This window comes from Bufo gargarizans, chromosome 6 (assembly GCF_014858855.1).
Source record: "Bufo gargarizans isolate SCDJY-AF-19 chromosome 6, ASM1485885v1, whole genome shotgun sequence".
In the NCBI taxonomy this organism is placed as follows: Eukaryota; Metazoa; Chordata; class Amphibia; order Anura; family Bufonidae; genus Bufo; species Bufo gargarizans.
This window is the reverse complement of record NC_058085.1, coordinates 30,299,092-30,315,440: the sequence shown is the minus strand read 5'-3', so window position 1 is coordinate 30,315,440 and position 16,349 is coordinate 30,299,092. Positions and strand designations below refer to the sequence as shown.

Sequence of the window (16,349 nt, the reverse complement as noted above, 5' to 3'; positions counted from 1 at the left end):
TTTATTTCCATAATTTTAAAAAAAATAATTGGATGGGGGTTGCAGGGAAGTTGCTCAAGGGGGGGCCAACTTTTACTAGTTAGGTCTATTAGATTGTCATCTGTTTGACCACCACTGTTTTATAAAATTGATGCTTCAATTTAGTTCCATGCCTTGTACTTTCTATGGAGTTTTTTTTTATACAGAACTGTTATAAAATGTCAACTGAATTTTTGAGTATATTACTGATCAATAATGTTTTTATTCTTGAAGATATTCAATTATTGGCTGCCTTCATACCAATAAATGGACTATGTATGTGTGTGTATATATATAATATATATTTATACCATTTATTCCTATTATTGTCTAAAATATGTCACAATTAATCCTCTATTTCCTACAAAATCTTAAATTAACCTTCACACATAAAATTTATATGGCCAATAAAATAAATTACTCATTTAGTACTTGAATTGAGATAATATACAATCAAGGTCACTCTCGTAGTTCCTTGTGTGGAGCTCACACACTATTTGGAACAATGTTATATTCCACAGCGATATGAATATTTACAAGATATCCTGTTGTTATTTTCTTGTTATAAGCTAAATGTCTAGCGGTAGTCTTATTGTTGCCACTTTGTTAATATATTCATCCCTTTGTAGGATAGTTCAATGCATAGTATATTCATTCAGTGTAACAGCATTTAGGTTAGATGTAGTATGATGCTTCTCCGCTTACCAGACTCCCGGCGTTCAGTTTCATACGGCTGGCAGCAAGATACGTACGTGTTTGTTTCCTTATACAGCTGCGATTCTCTTGTGCTGCTAATTCCCACAGTTATCCTGCGCGCTAGTGCCGGCACTTACTTGACCGCGCATGTGGGTTGAGAATTCCAAGATGCTGACTTAATTAAAAGCTTTGAAGCGTCTCTTGTATTTTGTGGCTGTGCGATTCTTCCTATTACCGCAAATTCTTTATATCTCTGTGTTCACCAGACACGTTTTGGAACCTTACTGGTTTCTTCCTCAGTGGTCAAACAGTCATATAAAAAACGAAGGACAAAGTCAATTTTTATATTGTGTTGCCTTGATCTATAGAAAACCTGTATCAGATTAGATCGGGCTAATATACTTATATATAACCTGGACCGGACTGTGCATTCACAACCATCTTTCATCTACTGTCAGACGATGCGGGATATGTATTCAAAAGTTGCCCGTTTTTTATTGTATTCCTAAGGTGCATAAGGATCCAATAAATCCGCCTGGTAGACCGATTGTTTCGGGAATAGGTTCATTAACTAGCAATTTATCACAATATCTTCACCCCTTTTTGCTTGCAACCTTATGTAAAGGAAACTCCATCTTACTTAAAAGATGCCACCATGGTAGTAAGACTTTTAGAAAATCTGATATGTCAGCCCAATTGGATTATAGCAACATTGGACATTAATTCACTGTACACATGTATTAATCAGAACAAGGTATGCAAGCAGTGTCAAAAATAATAACTTTTACAAAAAAATAATTAAATGGGAACAAATACAGTTTATTTTGGACAGTATTAGATATGTTTTGACCCACAATTTTTTTAAATTTCAAATCCAATTATTATTTACAAATGACCAGGACCGCTATGGGCACCAGATTCACCCCCAGCTATGCCAATTTATTTATGGCATCCTGGGAACAAACAGAGAGAACACCTAAACTGGGGTTTAATTCCATATTGTTGTTAACTGAGTCTCTATTTAAAGTAAGATCATCAGATAGGGAAACATTCTTTCAAATAAAAGCTAGAATAGAAAAAGAAATAGAGGAGTCTTCTAAAATAATATTACCATTTAATATACAACACAAAAAATATCTACCATTATTAGGAGACATTGGCATTTATTGCAAGAGGACAAGATACTGGCAGCAACTCTCCCAAAGAGACCACCCATAATATACACAAGAGCCCCCAATTTAGGGTTACAAGTGGCCCCAACTATAAAATGACAGATCCATCAGTACACCGTGGGAAGATCTTAAAGGTTTCTATAGTTGTGATCTATGTAGTAATTGTAAAGTCACGAAATTTGACACAAAAACTTCTACAGTAATATTAAATACTAATACTTACAAATGGGAAATTAAAGAGACCTTCACTTGTAATAGCACGGCAGTAATATATATTATAGAATGTCCGTACTGGGAGAACACTAAAAGCCAGAATATCAGAACACATAAATAACATTAGAAAAGGGTATGAAAACCATACACTATCACAGCATTGTAAATTATATTATGCCAATAATCCATCAGGTCTGAAATATGAAGCAATTTAATCAGTGAAGAATTGGAGGGGACTTTATATAAAAAATGTCAAGATATAAATCTAGAATGATTTATGAATTTGGATCACTGGCACCTTCGGGACTCAATTCAGAAATGTAGATTTTTTTGTTTTCTGTTTACATGACATGTCGATGTCAGGCTGTTTTACCAGTGCACTGACATGTCCTGCATCCATCCACTGGCCCTATAACGTCAGTATCCCATTTCTTTTTTTTATATAGTTTTTTATACAATAATGTTGTATATGCGGGAGTGTGGAGTATAATTAGGACAGAGAGAGTTTTTTTGCAGGATATATAACTAACCCCTTAGTGACCACCGATACGTGTTTTTTTAATGGTGGTCACTAAGGGTCTTAGACTGGACCGCCGCTTTTTTAAGGCGACCCAGTCTAATCTCTGCATGGGTCCCCCTGGGAGTGGGGACCCGGCTCTCACATAAGAGCTGCGGCCCTGCTTTTACTGCCCAGAATGGCCGGAGTGCCGATCAGGGCTGTTAAATACTTCATATGCCGTGGGACTCCCTCTGTCTCCCATCGGCACCCCGCAAATGTGATCGCGGCTAGCCGATGCGTGTGAAGGCTGGCTGGGGTCTATGAAGGCCCCAGACCAGCCTTCCGTAATTGCCAGCAGGCTGCTGGTGAATGTTAAAATAGCATTGCTATTAAAATGCAATGCATTATAGGGATAATGCATTCCATTTTCAAAGCAATCAAAATACTGTCTATTATAGTACCCTTGTGGGACTATTAAGTGGTAAAAAAAAAAGGAGAAAATAAACACATTTATTAAATAAAACAAATTCCATAAAAAAAAATTACCCTTTTTTCCCATTCAAAATACTAATTTGTTCTTAGTTGCTACCGAAAAAATGTAATAAGTAATCATAAAGCACCATTTACTCCAAAATTATACCAATAAAAATACAAGTTGTCCCACAAAAAGCCCTCACGCAACTCCATAGAAAGAAAAATGGGAAGTGGCAATGTAAAAACATTTTTTTCATGTATTTGGTATCACTGACCCAGAGAATAAAGATTGTTATTTATACCTAAAAATGAATGCCGTAAAATTTATTATGTAAAAACACAGTGGCAGTATTGCTGTTTTTCCCATCTCCCTCCCAGAAAGAGTTAATAAAAGTTAATCAGAAAGTTATGTGTACCCCAAGATGGGACCATTAAAAACTACAACTTGTCTGGCAAAAAACAAGCTCTCATAAAGCAATATAGATGGAAAAATAAAAGTTTTAGACAAACACTTGGTCAGTAAGGCCCAAAACAGGCTGGTCACTAAGGGGTTAAACATAAATATGATGATAATGTGATTGAAAGATCATTATATAAAGAGAAATTGTGCTGTAATAGTGGCATAAAAGCAAAAACATAATTTAATCTGAGTATTGGAGAAAAGCAACCCAATATATTTTGAATACATATACCGCATTGTCTGACAGTACATGAAAGATGGTTGTGGTTGTGATCCAGTTTTTTTTTATATAAGTATATTAGCCCGATCTAATCCGATACAGGTTTTCTATGGATAAAGGCAACACAATATAAGGATTTACTTTGTCTCGTGTTTTTCATATGACTGTTTGACCACTGAGTAAGAAACTAGTAAGGTTTAGAAAGGTGTCGGGTGAACACAACTATAGAAAGAATTTGCACAGCCACGAAACACAAGCGACGCTTCAAAGCTTTCAATTAAGTCAGCGTCTTGGAATTCTCAACCCGCATTCGCAGTCAACTAAGTGGCAACACTAGCGCGCAGGATAACTGTGGGACTTAGCAGCACAAGAGAATCACAGCTGTATAAGGAAACAAACACGTACGTATCTTGCTACCAGCCGTATTAAACCGAACGTCGGGAGTCTGGTAAGCGGAGAAGCATCATACTACATCTAAGCTAAATGCTGTTACACTGAATGAATATACTATGCATTGAACTATGCTGCGAAGAGATGAATATATTAACAAAGTGGCATCAATAAAACTACCGCTAGACATTTAGCTTATTACAAGAAAATAACAACAGGATATCTTGTAAATATTTATAGTATTGCTGTGGAATACAACATCGTATAAATCACAGAAGAAATGCACCAAACGGATATGCCACTGACTATACTGGCTAGTCATAAATGCAGATCTTAAAAGCTGAGACTTTTGCCAATATATTCCTGTCAGGAAGATATCGGTGCTCATCATGCACTACGTCACGGTCCTCAGCATGGCAAGGGGTCCTACCACTAAGCTACCTATGGTGTGAACAAGGTCTGAAGGTGATGTAATCCAGCTCACAGCCAAGCTTCCACACAACCGCCTAGCAGGACAACTAGTGCAATGTGAACAAAGCCAGACTGTAAGCCACACCCATATCAGACCATGTGATGGAGGTTACCAGGTGCAAAGGAGAGTGTTTGAATGCCAGGTAAAGGCACATACACTACATATAAAACAAGACAAAAACACAGAAATATAGTGGCAAATCTGGGGGAGCTGCTCAACCCCTAACACTGTAGCGTGTTTTTCATTGGGGGAGCAGCCCCACCGCATGTGGACCGCAGCAAACGACTATCCCCAGCAAAAAAAAAATAATGCATACTGTGGAGGATGTCGGCGCGGTCCACATGCACCACAAAGGCATCCTACACAAAACGGAGCATTGTGCAGATGAAAATATAATCATATAAATCACAGAAGAAATGTACCAAACGGATATGCCACTGACTATACTGGCTAGTCATAAATGCAGATATTAAAAGCTGAGACTTTTGCCAATATATTCCTGTCAAGAAGATATCGGAGCCCATCATGCACCACGTCACGGTCCTCAGCATGGCAAGGGGTCCTACCACTAAGCTACCTATGGTGTGAACAAGGTCTCAGCTTTTAATATCTGCATTTATGACTAGCCAGTATAGTCAGTGGCATATCCATTTGGTGCATTTCTTCTGTGATTTATACAGGGCCGTCTTTACCAAGGGGCAAAAGGGGCAGCTGCCCTGGGCCCAGTTGCTCCTGGGGGGCCCAAGGCAGCTGCCTCTTGAGCCCTGCTAGCTTCTGCCCCGGGTGTCAGGCTGTCGGCTACACCGGCATCATGATCGTACTGTGTTAATGATCTTAATTCTAGGACCTTAATGAGTTTTGCTCTAGGACCTTAATGACATCATTACCATGTGACCAGTGACCTAGCAATTACTGGTCACATGGCTATGAGGTCATCACAGGTCCTACTGAGTGTTGCAGAAGTTAACTGTGGAGCTTTTTTGTGTAAAGATTACATCAGAAAAAGGTGACAGGGGCTGTTATGTTAATATACTGTAAACTACTGTATAGTGGGATGCTGTATATTGTGTGGTGGGCTGTATATTGTGTGGTGGGCTATATATTGTGTAATGGGCTGTATATTGTGTGATGGGCTGTATACTGTGGGGGGGGGGGTGGGCTGTATACTGTGTGGTGGGCTGTATACTGTGGGGGGCCTGTATAGTGGGGGGGAGTGCTATACTGCTGTACTGTATAGTGTGGGGGGCTGTATCGTGTATAGTTTGGGGTGCTGTATACAGTGAGGTGTTGTATACCGTGAGGTGCTGTATACTGTGGGCTGCTATACTGCTCTACTATATACTGTGGGGTACTGTATAGTGTGGGGTGCTAACTGCATACTGTGTGGTGCTGTATACTATAGGGTGCTATACTGCATACTGTGGGGTGCTGGGGTGCACTGTAACACAAGGGTGAGCCGAGCCCTGGTCTCCTTCCTGCAGAGCGGTGCCCACTTCCAGCCTGAGCCCAGCTGCCCAGAGCACTGATCCTGAGCCGCTGGAGTCTTCAGTACTGGAAGTATTTACAGTCATTCACTGGACTCTACCAGATGTGTGGATTTTTTGTGTGTGTGTTGTGGTGGAGGGCGTGATTGCCTGCTAAGGTGTGGGAAGGTGGGATCCAGGGGGCCCAAGTAAATTTTTGCCCAGGGTCCAATCAATATTAAAGACGGCCCTGGATTTATATGATTATATTTTCATCCGCACAATGCTCAGTTTTGTATAGGATGCCTTTGTGGTGCATGTGGACCGCGCCGACATCCTCCACCGTATTCTTTTTTTTTTTTTTTTGCTGGGGATAGTCGTTTGCTGCGGTCCACATGCGGTGGGGCTGCTCCCCCAATGAAACACGCTACAGTGTTAGGGGTTGAGCAGCTCCCCCAGATTTGCCACTATATTTCTGTGTTTTTGTCTTGTTTTTATATGTAGTGTATGTGCCTTTACCTGGCATTCAAACACTCTCCTTTGCACCTGGTAACCTCCATCACATGGTCTGATATGGGTGTGGCTTACAGTCTGGCTTTGTTCACATTGCACTAGTTGTCCTGCTAGGCGTTGTGTGGAAGCTTGGCTGTGAGCTGGATTACATCACCTTCAGACCTTGTTCACACCATAGGTAGCTTAGTGGTAGGACCCCTTGCCATGCTGAGGACCATGACGTGGTGCATGATGGGCTCCGATATCTTCCTGACAGGAATATATTGGCAAAAGTCTCAGCTTTTAAGATCTGCATTTATGACTAGCCAGTATAGTCAGTGGCATATCCGTTTGGTGCATTTCTTCTGTGATTTATATTATTATATTTTCATCCGCACAATGCTCAGTTTTGTGTAGGATGCCTTTGTGGTGCATGTGGACCGCGCCGACATCCTCCACCGTATACATTTTTTTTTTTGCTGGGGATAGTCGTTTGCTGCGGTCCACATGCGGTGGGGCTGCTCCCCCAATGAAAAACACGCTACAGTGTTAGGGGTTGAGCAGCTCCCCCAGATTTGCCACTATATTTCTGTGTTTTTGGAATACAACATCGTCCCAAATAGTGTGTGAGCTCGACACAAGGAACTTAGAGAGGGACCATGATAGTACATTATTTAAATTCAAGTACTATATGAGTAATTTATTTTATTGGCCAAATTTATTTTATGTGTGAAGGTTTAAGGTTTTGTGTGAAATAAAGGATTAACTGTGACATATTTTAGACAATAATAGAGATTAATGGTATACATTTTTTATATACTGTATATGTTGTCCTTTTTTGGTATAAAGCCAGCCAATAATTGAATATTTTCATTATTTAAGCTAGGTGGTATAGCAGGCTGAGCTATATTCCGATGACCTCCCTCAATTGCACTGTTTTTATTCTTGGCAGATGACTGTACGAGGCTCTTAGAGAAACATCTTATATCCTCAGATTTTGAAGTATCTGATCATGGTATCACACGTGATACATATGAAGAACATACCATTCACAGCAAAAATATACCACTTGATCCTTTCAAACAGGTCCAATCTTCTGATTCATCACAGACTGTAACACAAAATAAAAGTCAAAGAAGAGGTGTTAAACATCAAACCGGTCACATAAAAAAGGAGCCATTTTCATGTTCAGAATGTGAGAAATGTTTTAACCAGAAATCAGATCTTATTAGACATCAGAGAATTCACACAGGGGAGATGCCGTTTTGTTGTTCAGAATGTGGGAAATGTTTTAAGCATAAATCATATCTGGTTGTGCATCAGAGAGTTCACACAGGGGTGAAACCGTATTCGTGTTCAGAATGTAGTAAATGTTTTAGATATAAATCTGAACTTGTCCCACATCAGAGAACTCACACAGGGGAAAATCCATTTTCTTGTTCAGAATGTGGGAAATGTTTAAGGCAGAAATCAGATCTTATTATTCATCAGAGAATTCACACAGGGAAGAGGCCATTTTCATGTTCAGAATGCGGGAAATGTTTTAATCGTAAAAGTGTTTTTGTCAGACATCAGAAAAATCACACAGGGGAGAAGCCATTTTCATGTTCAGAATGCAGTAAATGTTTTAACCAGAAATCAGATCTTAATGTACATCAGAGAATTCACACAGGAGAAAAGGCATTTTCGTGTTCAGAATGTGGGGAATGTTTTAGGCATAAATCAGCTTTGGTTGTACATCAGGGAATTCACACAGGGGTGAATCAATTTTCATGTTCAGAATGTGGGAAATGTTTTAAGCATAAATCAGCTCTTCTTAGACATGAGAGAATTCACACAGGAGAGAAGCCATTTTCATGTTCAGAATGCGGGAAATGTTTTAACCAGAAATCTGCTTTTGTTATCCATCAGAGAATTCACACCGGGGACAAGCCATTTTCATGTTCAGAATGTGGGAAATGTTATATCCAGAGATCAGATCTTATTGTACATCAGAGAATTCACACAGGGGAGAAGCCATTTTCATGTTTAGAATGCGGGAAATGTTTTAACCAGAAATCGGCTTTTGTTACACATCAGAGAATTCACACCGGGGAAAAGCCATTTTCATGTTTAGAATGTAAGAAATGTTTTTATCAGATATCACATCTTGTTATGCATCAGAGAATTCACACTGGAGAGAAGCCATTTTCCTGCTCAGGCTGTGGGAAATGTTTTATCCAGAAATCAGATCTTATTGTACATCAGAGAACTCACACAGGAGAGAAGGCATTTTCATGTTCAGAATGCGGGAAATGTTTTAAGCATAAATCATCTCTGGTTGTACATCAGGGAATTCACACAGGAGTATATCTATTTTCATGTTCAGAATGCGGGAAATGTTTTAACCAGAAATCGTCTTTTGTTACACATCAGAGAATTCACACAGGGGAAAAGCCATATTTATGTTCAGAATGTGGGAAAGGTTTTAAGATGAAATCAGCTCTGGTTGTACATCAGAGAATTCACACAGGGGAGAAGCCATTTTTATGTTCAGAATGTGGGAAATGTTTTAACCAGAAATCGGCTTTCGTTAAACATCAGAGAATTCACACCGGGGAAAAGCCATATTTATGTTCAGAATGTGGGAAATGTTTTAGTAAGACATCAGCCCTGGTTAAACATAAAAAAACTCACAAATAAGAGAAGACATCTTCATGCTTAGCTTGTTAGTGGCCGCCATTACGTGTTTTAATGGTGGTCACTAACTGGCTTTATTCCAAAACATACTCCTTTTTACAGGGAGCTAAAATATCACCTACCAGGGCTAACTAAGGGTTTAGCGCAATGATCAGTGCCACTGTAAAGGTCCCCAAACACACATGGTCTACTGTATTGAATGAATACCGATCAACTGACAGATCCATTTAAAAGTGAAAGTAAGTTTTCTTAGATACATAAATGTTCTCTAAAGAAAAATGTTTGGTGAGAAGAAATAAAAATAAATAAAAATAAAATAAAGTTTCTTAAAGACACCACCATACATCATAAATCTATGGGAGTAGTGTATCTTTCAACCATACCTGGTGAAGTACAAAACCAGGGCCTGATGTGTGTGTAATATATATATATTTATATTAGGGCTGCACGATATGGGAATTTTGTGCGATTGCGATTAGGGCCCTAAAAATTTCGATATTTTAAGGGAATTGTGCTAGAGGTCTATTTGCTTGGATTTTCAATGCAAAATCACACACAAATTACTGATAATGATGAAATGTAGTTTTGCTTAACTCCAGAACTGAAATGCACAGTGTTTTTCAAAATAAAACATATTTTACTAAATTAAATAACATATTTGCAATACTGCAAAAGTACAAAATACAAAACTTGTCATTTTCTTAATAGCACTGCACAGAACATATAAATAAAATAGAATAAATAGAAGAACATTTGTTCATTAAAATAACGACTTTCCTCCAGCCCCTCCTCCCTCCCTGCACTGTAACTCATGTATCGCCAGCCGCGCTGTGCAGCATAGCGGCCGGCGATACATCCGTGTCAGCCACGTAAAAAGTCAACCATCGCTTTTTGGGGGAAAAAGTTTGTCTTATAAAGCGAAAAATATGGTAATATAATTGCAGCATTTTTGGGTCGACCAATTGGCGATTGCGATAGGGCGATTTATTGCGATTGCTTTGGCGATATATTGTGCAGGCTTAATATATATATATATATATATATATATATATATATATAGTAGACGAAAAAAACGAGGCAGCACTTCCAGCTTCTGGTGTACGGGTGAAGACCCCAAACTTTAATCCAAGCGACGTTTCGGCCTACTCAATGAGGCCTTTATCAAGCTTTGATAAAGGCCTCATTGAGTAGGCCGAAACGTCGCTTGGATTAAAGTTTGGGGTCTTCACCCGTACACCAGAAGCTGGAAGTGCTGCCTCGTTTTTTCGTCTACTGTATACCGTGGAGGAGCGGCCTGCCTCTGTGGGGATTTGCACCCAGTCCATTGGCTCTGACTGTGCTGCTGCACTATTTGTGTTTTGTGTATATATATATATATATATATATATATATATATATATATATATATACACACTCCCCTAAAGAATTATTAGGAACACCATACTAATACAGTGTTGGACCCCCTTTTGCCTTCAGAACTGCCTTAATTCTGATAGCATTCTTTAGAAATGTTGGCCCATATTGATAGGATAGCATCTTGTAGTTGATGGAGATTTGAGGGATGCACATCCAGAGCACGAAGCTCCCGTTCCACCACATCCCAAAGATGCTCTATTGGGTAGAGATCTGGTGACTGTGGGGCCATTTTAGAACAGTGAACTCATTGTCATGTTCAAGAAACCAATTTGAAATGATTGGAACTTTGTGACATGGTGCATTATCCTGCTGGAAGTAGCCATCAGAGGATGGGTACATGGTGGTCATGAAGGGATGGACATGGTCAGAAGCAATGCTCAGGTAGCCCGTGGCATTTAAACAATGGCCAATTGGCACTAAGGGGCCTAAAGTGTGCCCAGGAAAACATCCCCCACACCATTACACCACCACCACCAGCCTGCACAGTGGTAACAAGGCATGATGGATACATGTTCTCATTCTGTTTACGCCAAATTCGGACTCTACCATTTGAATGTTTCAACAGAATTCGAGACTCATCAGACCAGGCAACATTTTTCCAGTCTTCAACAGTCCAATTTTGGTGAGCTCGTGCAAATTGTAGCCTCTTTTTCCTATTTGTAGAGGAGATGAGTGGTACCCGGTGGGGTCCTCTGCTGTTGTAGCCCACCTTTCTTTCCTATTCTGACATTCAGTTTGGAGTTCAGGAGATTGTCTTGACCAGGACCACAACCCTACATGCATTGAAGCAACTGCCATGTGATTGGTTGACTAGATAATCGCATTAATGAGAAATAGAACAGGTGTTCCTAATAATTCTTTAGGTGAGTGTATATACATATATATATATATATATATATATATATATATATATACCGTATTTTTCGCCGTATAAGACACACCGGCCTATAAGACGCACCTAGGTTTTTGGGGAGGAAAATAAGAAAAAAAATATTTTTAACCAAAAGGTGTGCTGTGGGTTTGGAACTAATGGTGGTCTGTGGATGGCACTATTACTGGCACTATTACTTTAAGAAATGAAGGTCAGTCAGTCCGAAAAATTGGGAAAACTTTGAAAGTGCCCCCAAGTGCAGTCACAAAAACCATCAAGCGCTACAAAGAAACTGGCTCACATGTTCATGTTTAGAATGCGGGAAATGTTTTAACCAGAAATCGGCTTTTGTTACACATCAGAGAATTCACACCGGGGAAAAGCCATTTTCATGTTTAGAATGTAAGAAATGTTTTTTATCAGATATCACATCTGAACATATCGACCGGAACCCAATCCCTAACCTCTAATGGGACCCCAGGACAAAAATCTGAACATCGGGCCAATACGGACGCTCTCAGTAAACTAGGGGACATATGTGCTATTCACTCCTCCCCTCCTCACTATAATCCTCCCAGTGCCTCGGATATGTAGATCAAGTGAATATCAAACTGTATCCCGGGAGTCCAACCAATATATACTTAGGCAGTCCAGACGATACCGTTGGTCCAGTGTCCAGACTCCTGGGCCCTACTTCCGCAAGGAAACAATAAAGATAGAAAAGAAAAACATGTTGAGGAGTGTTCCCACTATTATCTTGGGGCTCTTGCGTTTCTTCCTCTTCCATCCAACCAATTAGTGGCTTCCTCGGGGCTATTGAAGAACCAGCTCACATCGCCATCTGCTACTCTCAGGCGAGCTGGATATACCATGGAATATGGCAAATTCTTCTCACGGAGCCTTCTTTTCACGACACTAAACGTGGCTCTGCGCTTCTGTAGTTCGGATGAGAAATCCGGAAAGATCATAACGGTGCTGTTTTCATATTTAAGCTCTTGTTTCGTACGCGCCAACTGCAGTACATGATCTCTGTCCATAGAGTTCAATAGCCTTGCAAGCAAGGGTCTTGGAGGAGCCCCCGGTGGAGGAGGTTTGGCGGGAACGCGATGTGCTTGTTCAAAAATAAATGCCGCCGAAAATGCCGCATCCGGAAAGGAATCTCGGAGCCAGGTAGTGACAAACATACATGAATTATTGCCCTCAGCTTTCTCCGGCATGCGTCCCTTATACAGTTTACCGGGCGCCTTGGCTTCAAACAATACATCCTAAGCAAGCACGCCCGGTATGGGGTAAAATTGTATAAGCTTTGTGAAAAGGGCCACAGGCTATACCCACAAATTTCGGATCTATGAGGGTAAAGATCAGACCCTGGAGCCGGTCGATTGCCCTGACTACCTGGGGAGTAGTGGGAAGACAGTCTGCAAGTCCCAGACTGTGTTACCCTTATTTGGCAAGGGGTACCATCTTTATGTGGACAATTTCTACACATGTGTGCCCCTCTTCAGGCAGTTGTTCCTAGAACAGATTGGCTGCTGTGGCACCACGCGACCTAGTCGCCGGGGCTTCCCCCAACGGCTCGTTACCACCTGTCTTGCAAGGGGGGAGAGGGCTTCCTTGTGTAACCAAGAACTGCTTGCAGTGAAATGGAGAGACAAGCGTGACGTTTACATGCTCTCCTCCATTCACGCAGACACGACAATCCAAATTCAATGAGCAACCAGTGTCATTGAAAAGCCCCTCTGTGTCCATGACTATAATTCGCTCATGGGAGGGGTGGACTTCAATGACCAGATGTTGGCTCTCTATTTACTTTCCCGCAGAACCAGACGCTGGTATAAAAGGTGTCTGTATATTTGATTCAATTGGCTGTATATAATAGTTTTGTTCTCTATAGTAAGGCTGGGAGAACAAGATCCTTCCTCAAATTTCAGGAAGAGATCATCCAGGAGGTTCTGTGGCCCCAACCACCAGTGTAGTGAGTCGTCTACACGAGCGACATTTCCCCAGTGTCGTTGCTGGTACCTCAAACCATCCGCCACCCCAAAAAAAAATGTTGTGTCTGTAGCAGGAGTGGAATAAGGCGTGAAACCCGCTATTTCTGTCCTGACTGCCCTGACCACCCTGCCCTATGCTTGGGGGAGTGTTTCCGGAAGTACCACACACAGGTACACTTAGCATAGGGATTGCATCTCACAGGACAGGCACACAGGGCTATTAGGGCCCATTCACACAGAGCTGCTGCAAACCTCTCCTTTCACCTGGGACAAAGTGCATAATGTACTTTGCCACATCTCTGAGCGATTTGCGCTTTGCACATTGTCCCATGGGGAAGGAGAGGTTTGTCCTATAAAATGTAAAAAAATAAATAAATAATAATCACCGGTAAGCAAAAAAGTTAATGTTCTGTTTCCAAAGTTCATAAAAGTTAATGTTCTGTTCAAATGTTATTATAAAGTTCATGTTAATAAATTTATTGCGTTGCGGCCTGTTTTTTTAAAAAATTTTATATAACCTTCTAGGTCAGTGATGGCTAACCTTGGCACTCCAGCTGTGGTAAAACTACAACTCCCAAGGTGCCCCCCTTGCTTGGCTGCTCTCAGGACTCTGTAGAAATAAATGGAGCATGCTGGGAGTCGTAGTTTCACCACAGCTGGAGTGCCAAGGTTAGCCATCACTGTTCTAGGTGGACCAACCGATCGACTAACTGCAGCACTGATGTGCATTCTGACAGAAGCATTGCGCTGCTGTCAGATTACACAAAAGTCGGTGTATGGGGCGCTGCAAGACGAGATTTCTCCTCTGCAGTAAAAGATACGTTTGCCGAGGCATATGAGCTAAGGAGGTGGCGGTGTTCATATGCTTTGGCAAACACTTTGTATATAATAAAAAAAAGGCAATGATTTATTCATCCACATCGATTGATGTGAATGGAGAAATCGGGTTTGCCAGGGCATATGAGCTAAGTGCGTATAAATATTGGGCGGAGCTCCTATGTCCTGGCAGACTCCTTTCCCCTCCTTTTTTTTTTGGCAGAGATTTTTTCATCCACATTGATCGATGCAAATGAAGAAATCTGTGCCGTTCAGTTTTTCTTTCAGCCTAGAGGCTGAACGAAAAAAAAAATCTCATTACCTGTATGCTCAATATAAGGAAAATAGCAGAAACTCTGAATGCTGGCCATACATGTAATAATTGCGGAGACCCTCAAATGCCAGGGCAGTACAAAAAACCCACAAATGACCCCATTTTGGAAAGAAGACACCCTAAGGTCTTTGCTGATGGGCATAGTGAGTTCATAGAAGTTTTTATTTTTTGTCACAAGTTAGCGAAAAATGATTTTCTTTGTTTTTTATTTTATTTTTTCTTACAAAGTCTCATATTCCACTAACTTGTGACAAAAACTTCCATGAACTCACTATGCCCATCACGAAATACCTTGGGATGTCTTCTTATCAAAATTGGGTCACATGTGGGGTATTTATACTGCCCTGGCATTTTAGGGGCCCTAAAGAGTGAGAAGTAGTCTGGAATCCAAATGTCTGAAAATGTCCTCCTAAAAGGAATTTGTGCCCCTTTGCGCCCCTAGGCTGCAAAAAAGTGTCACACATCTGGTATCGCCGTACTCAGGAGAAGTTGGGCAATGTGTTTTGGGGTGTCTTTTTACATATACCCATGCTGGGTGAGATAAATATCTGTGTCAAATGACAACTTTGTATAATTTTTTTTTTTAAAGTTGACTTTTAGAGAGATATTTCTCTAACCCAGCATAGGTATATGTAAAAAGACACCCCAAAACACTTTGCCCAACTACTCCTGAGTATGGCGATACCACATGTGTGACACTTTTTTGCAGCCAAGATGCGCAAAGGGGCCCAATTTCCAATGAGTACTTTCAGGATTTCACAGGGCATTTTTACGAATTTGGATTTCAAACTACTTCTCATGCATTAGGGCCCCTAAAATGACAGGGCAGTATAACTACCCCACAAGTGACCCCATTTTGGAAAGAAGACACCCCAAGGTATTTTGTGATGGGCATAGTGAGTTCATGGAACTTTTTATTTTTTGTCACAAGTTAGTGGAATATGAGACTTTGTAAGGAAAAAAAACAAAATTTTCCGCTAACTTGTGACAAAAAAAAGAAAGTTCTATGAACTCATTATGCCCATCAGTGCATACCTTAGGGCAGTGATAGGCAAACTGCGGCTCTCCAGCTGTTGCAGAAGTACAACTCCCAGCATGCAAAGACTGCCTACAGCTTTCAGCCTACAGCAGGGCATGGTGGGAGTTGTAGTTTTGCAACAGCTGGAGAGCCGCAGTTTGCATATCACTGCCTTAGGGTATCTACTTTCCGAAATGGGGTAATTTGTGGAGTTTTTCTACTGTCTGGGCATTGTAAAACCTCAGGAAACATAACAGGTGCTCAGAAAGTCAGAGCTGCTTCAAAATGCGGAAATTCTCATTTTTGTACCATAGTTTGTAAACGCTATAACTTTTACCCAAACCATTTTTTTTAACCAAACATTTATTTTTTTATCAAAGACATGTAGAACAATAAATTTAGAGAAAAATTTATATAGAAATGTTTTTTTGTTTTTTTTGAAAATTACAACTGAAAGTGAAAAATGACATTTTTTTGCAAAAATTTCGATTAATAACAAAAAAAAGTTAAAAATGTCAGCATCAATGAAATACCACCAAATGAAAGCTCTATTAGTGAGAAGAAAAGGAGGTAAAATTCATTTGGGTGGTAAGTTGTATGACCGAGCAATAAACTGTGAAAGTAGTGTAGTGCAGAATTGTAAAAAGTGGTC

General features: G+C 40.4%; 1 protein-coding gene across 1 annotated transcript in view; it reads left to right on the top strand.

Moving 5' to 3' along the window:
* Window positions 1-10,185, top strand: part of LOC122942504 (zinc finger protein 271-like) — a 32,806-nt gene extending 22,621 nt beyond the window's left edge. Inside the window, exon 7 of the mRNA XM_044300169.1 lies at window positions 7,522-10,185. Within this exon, the coding sequence (XP_044156104.1) occupies window positions 7,522-9,251 (1,730 nt within the window). The 3' untranslated portion in view covers window positions 9,252-10,185. The remainder of the gene's footprint in view (window positions 1-7,521) is intronic.
* Window positions 10,186-16,349: the final 6,164 nt, after the last annotated feature.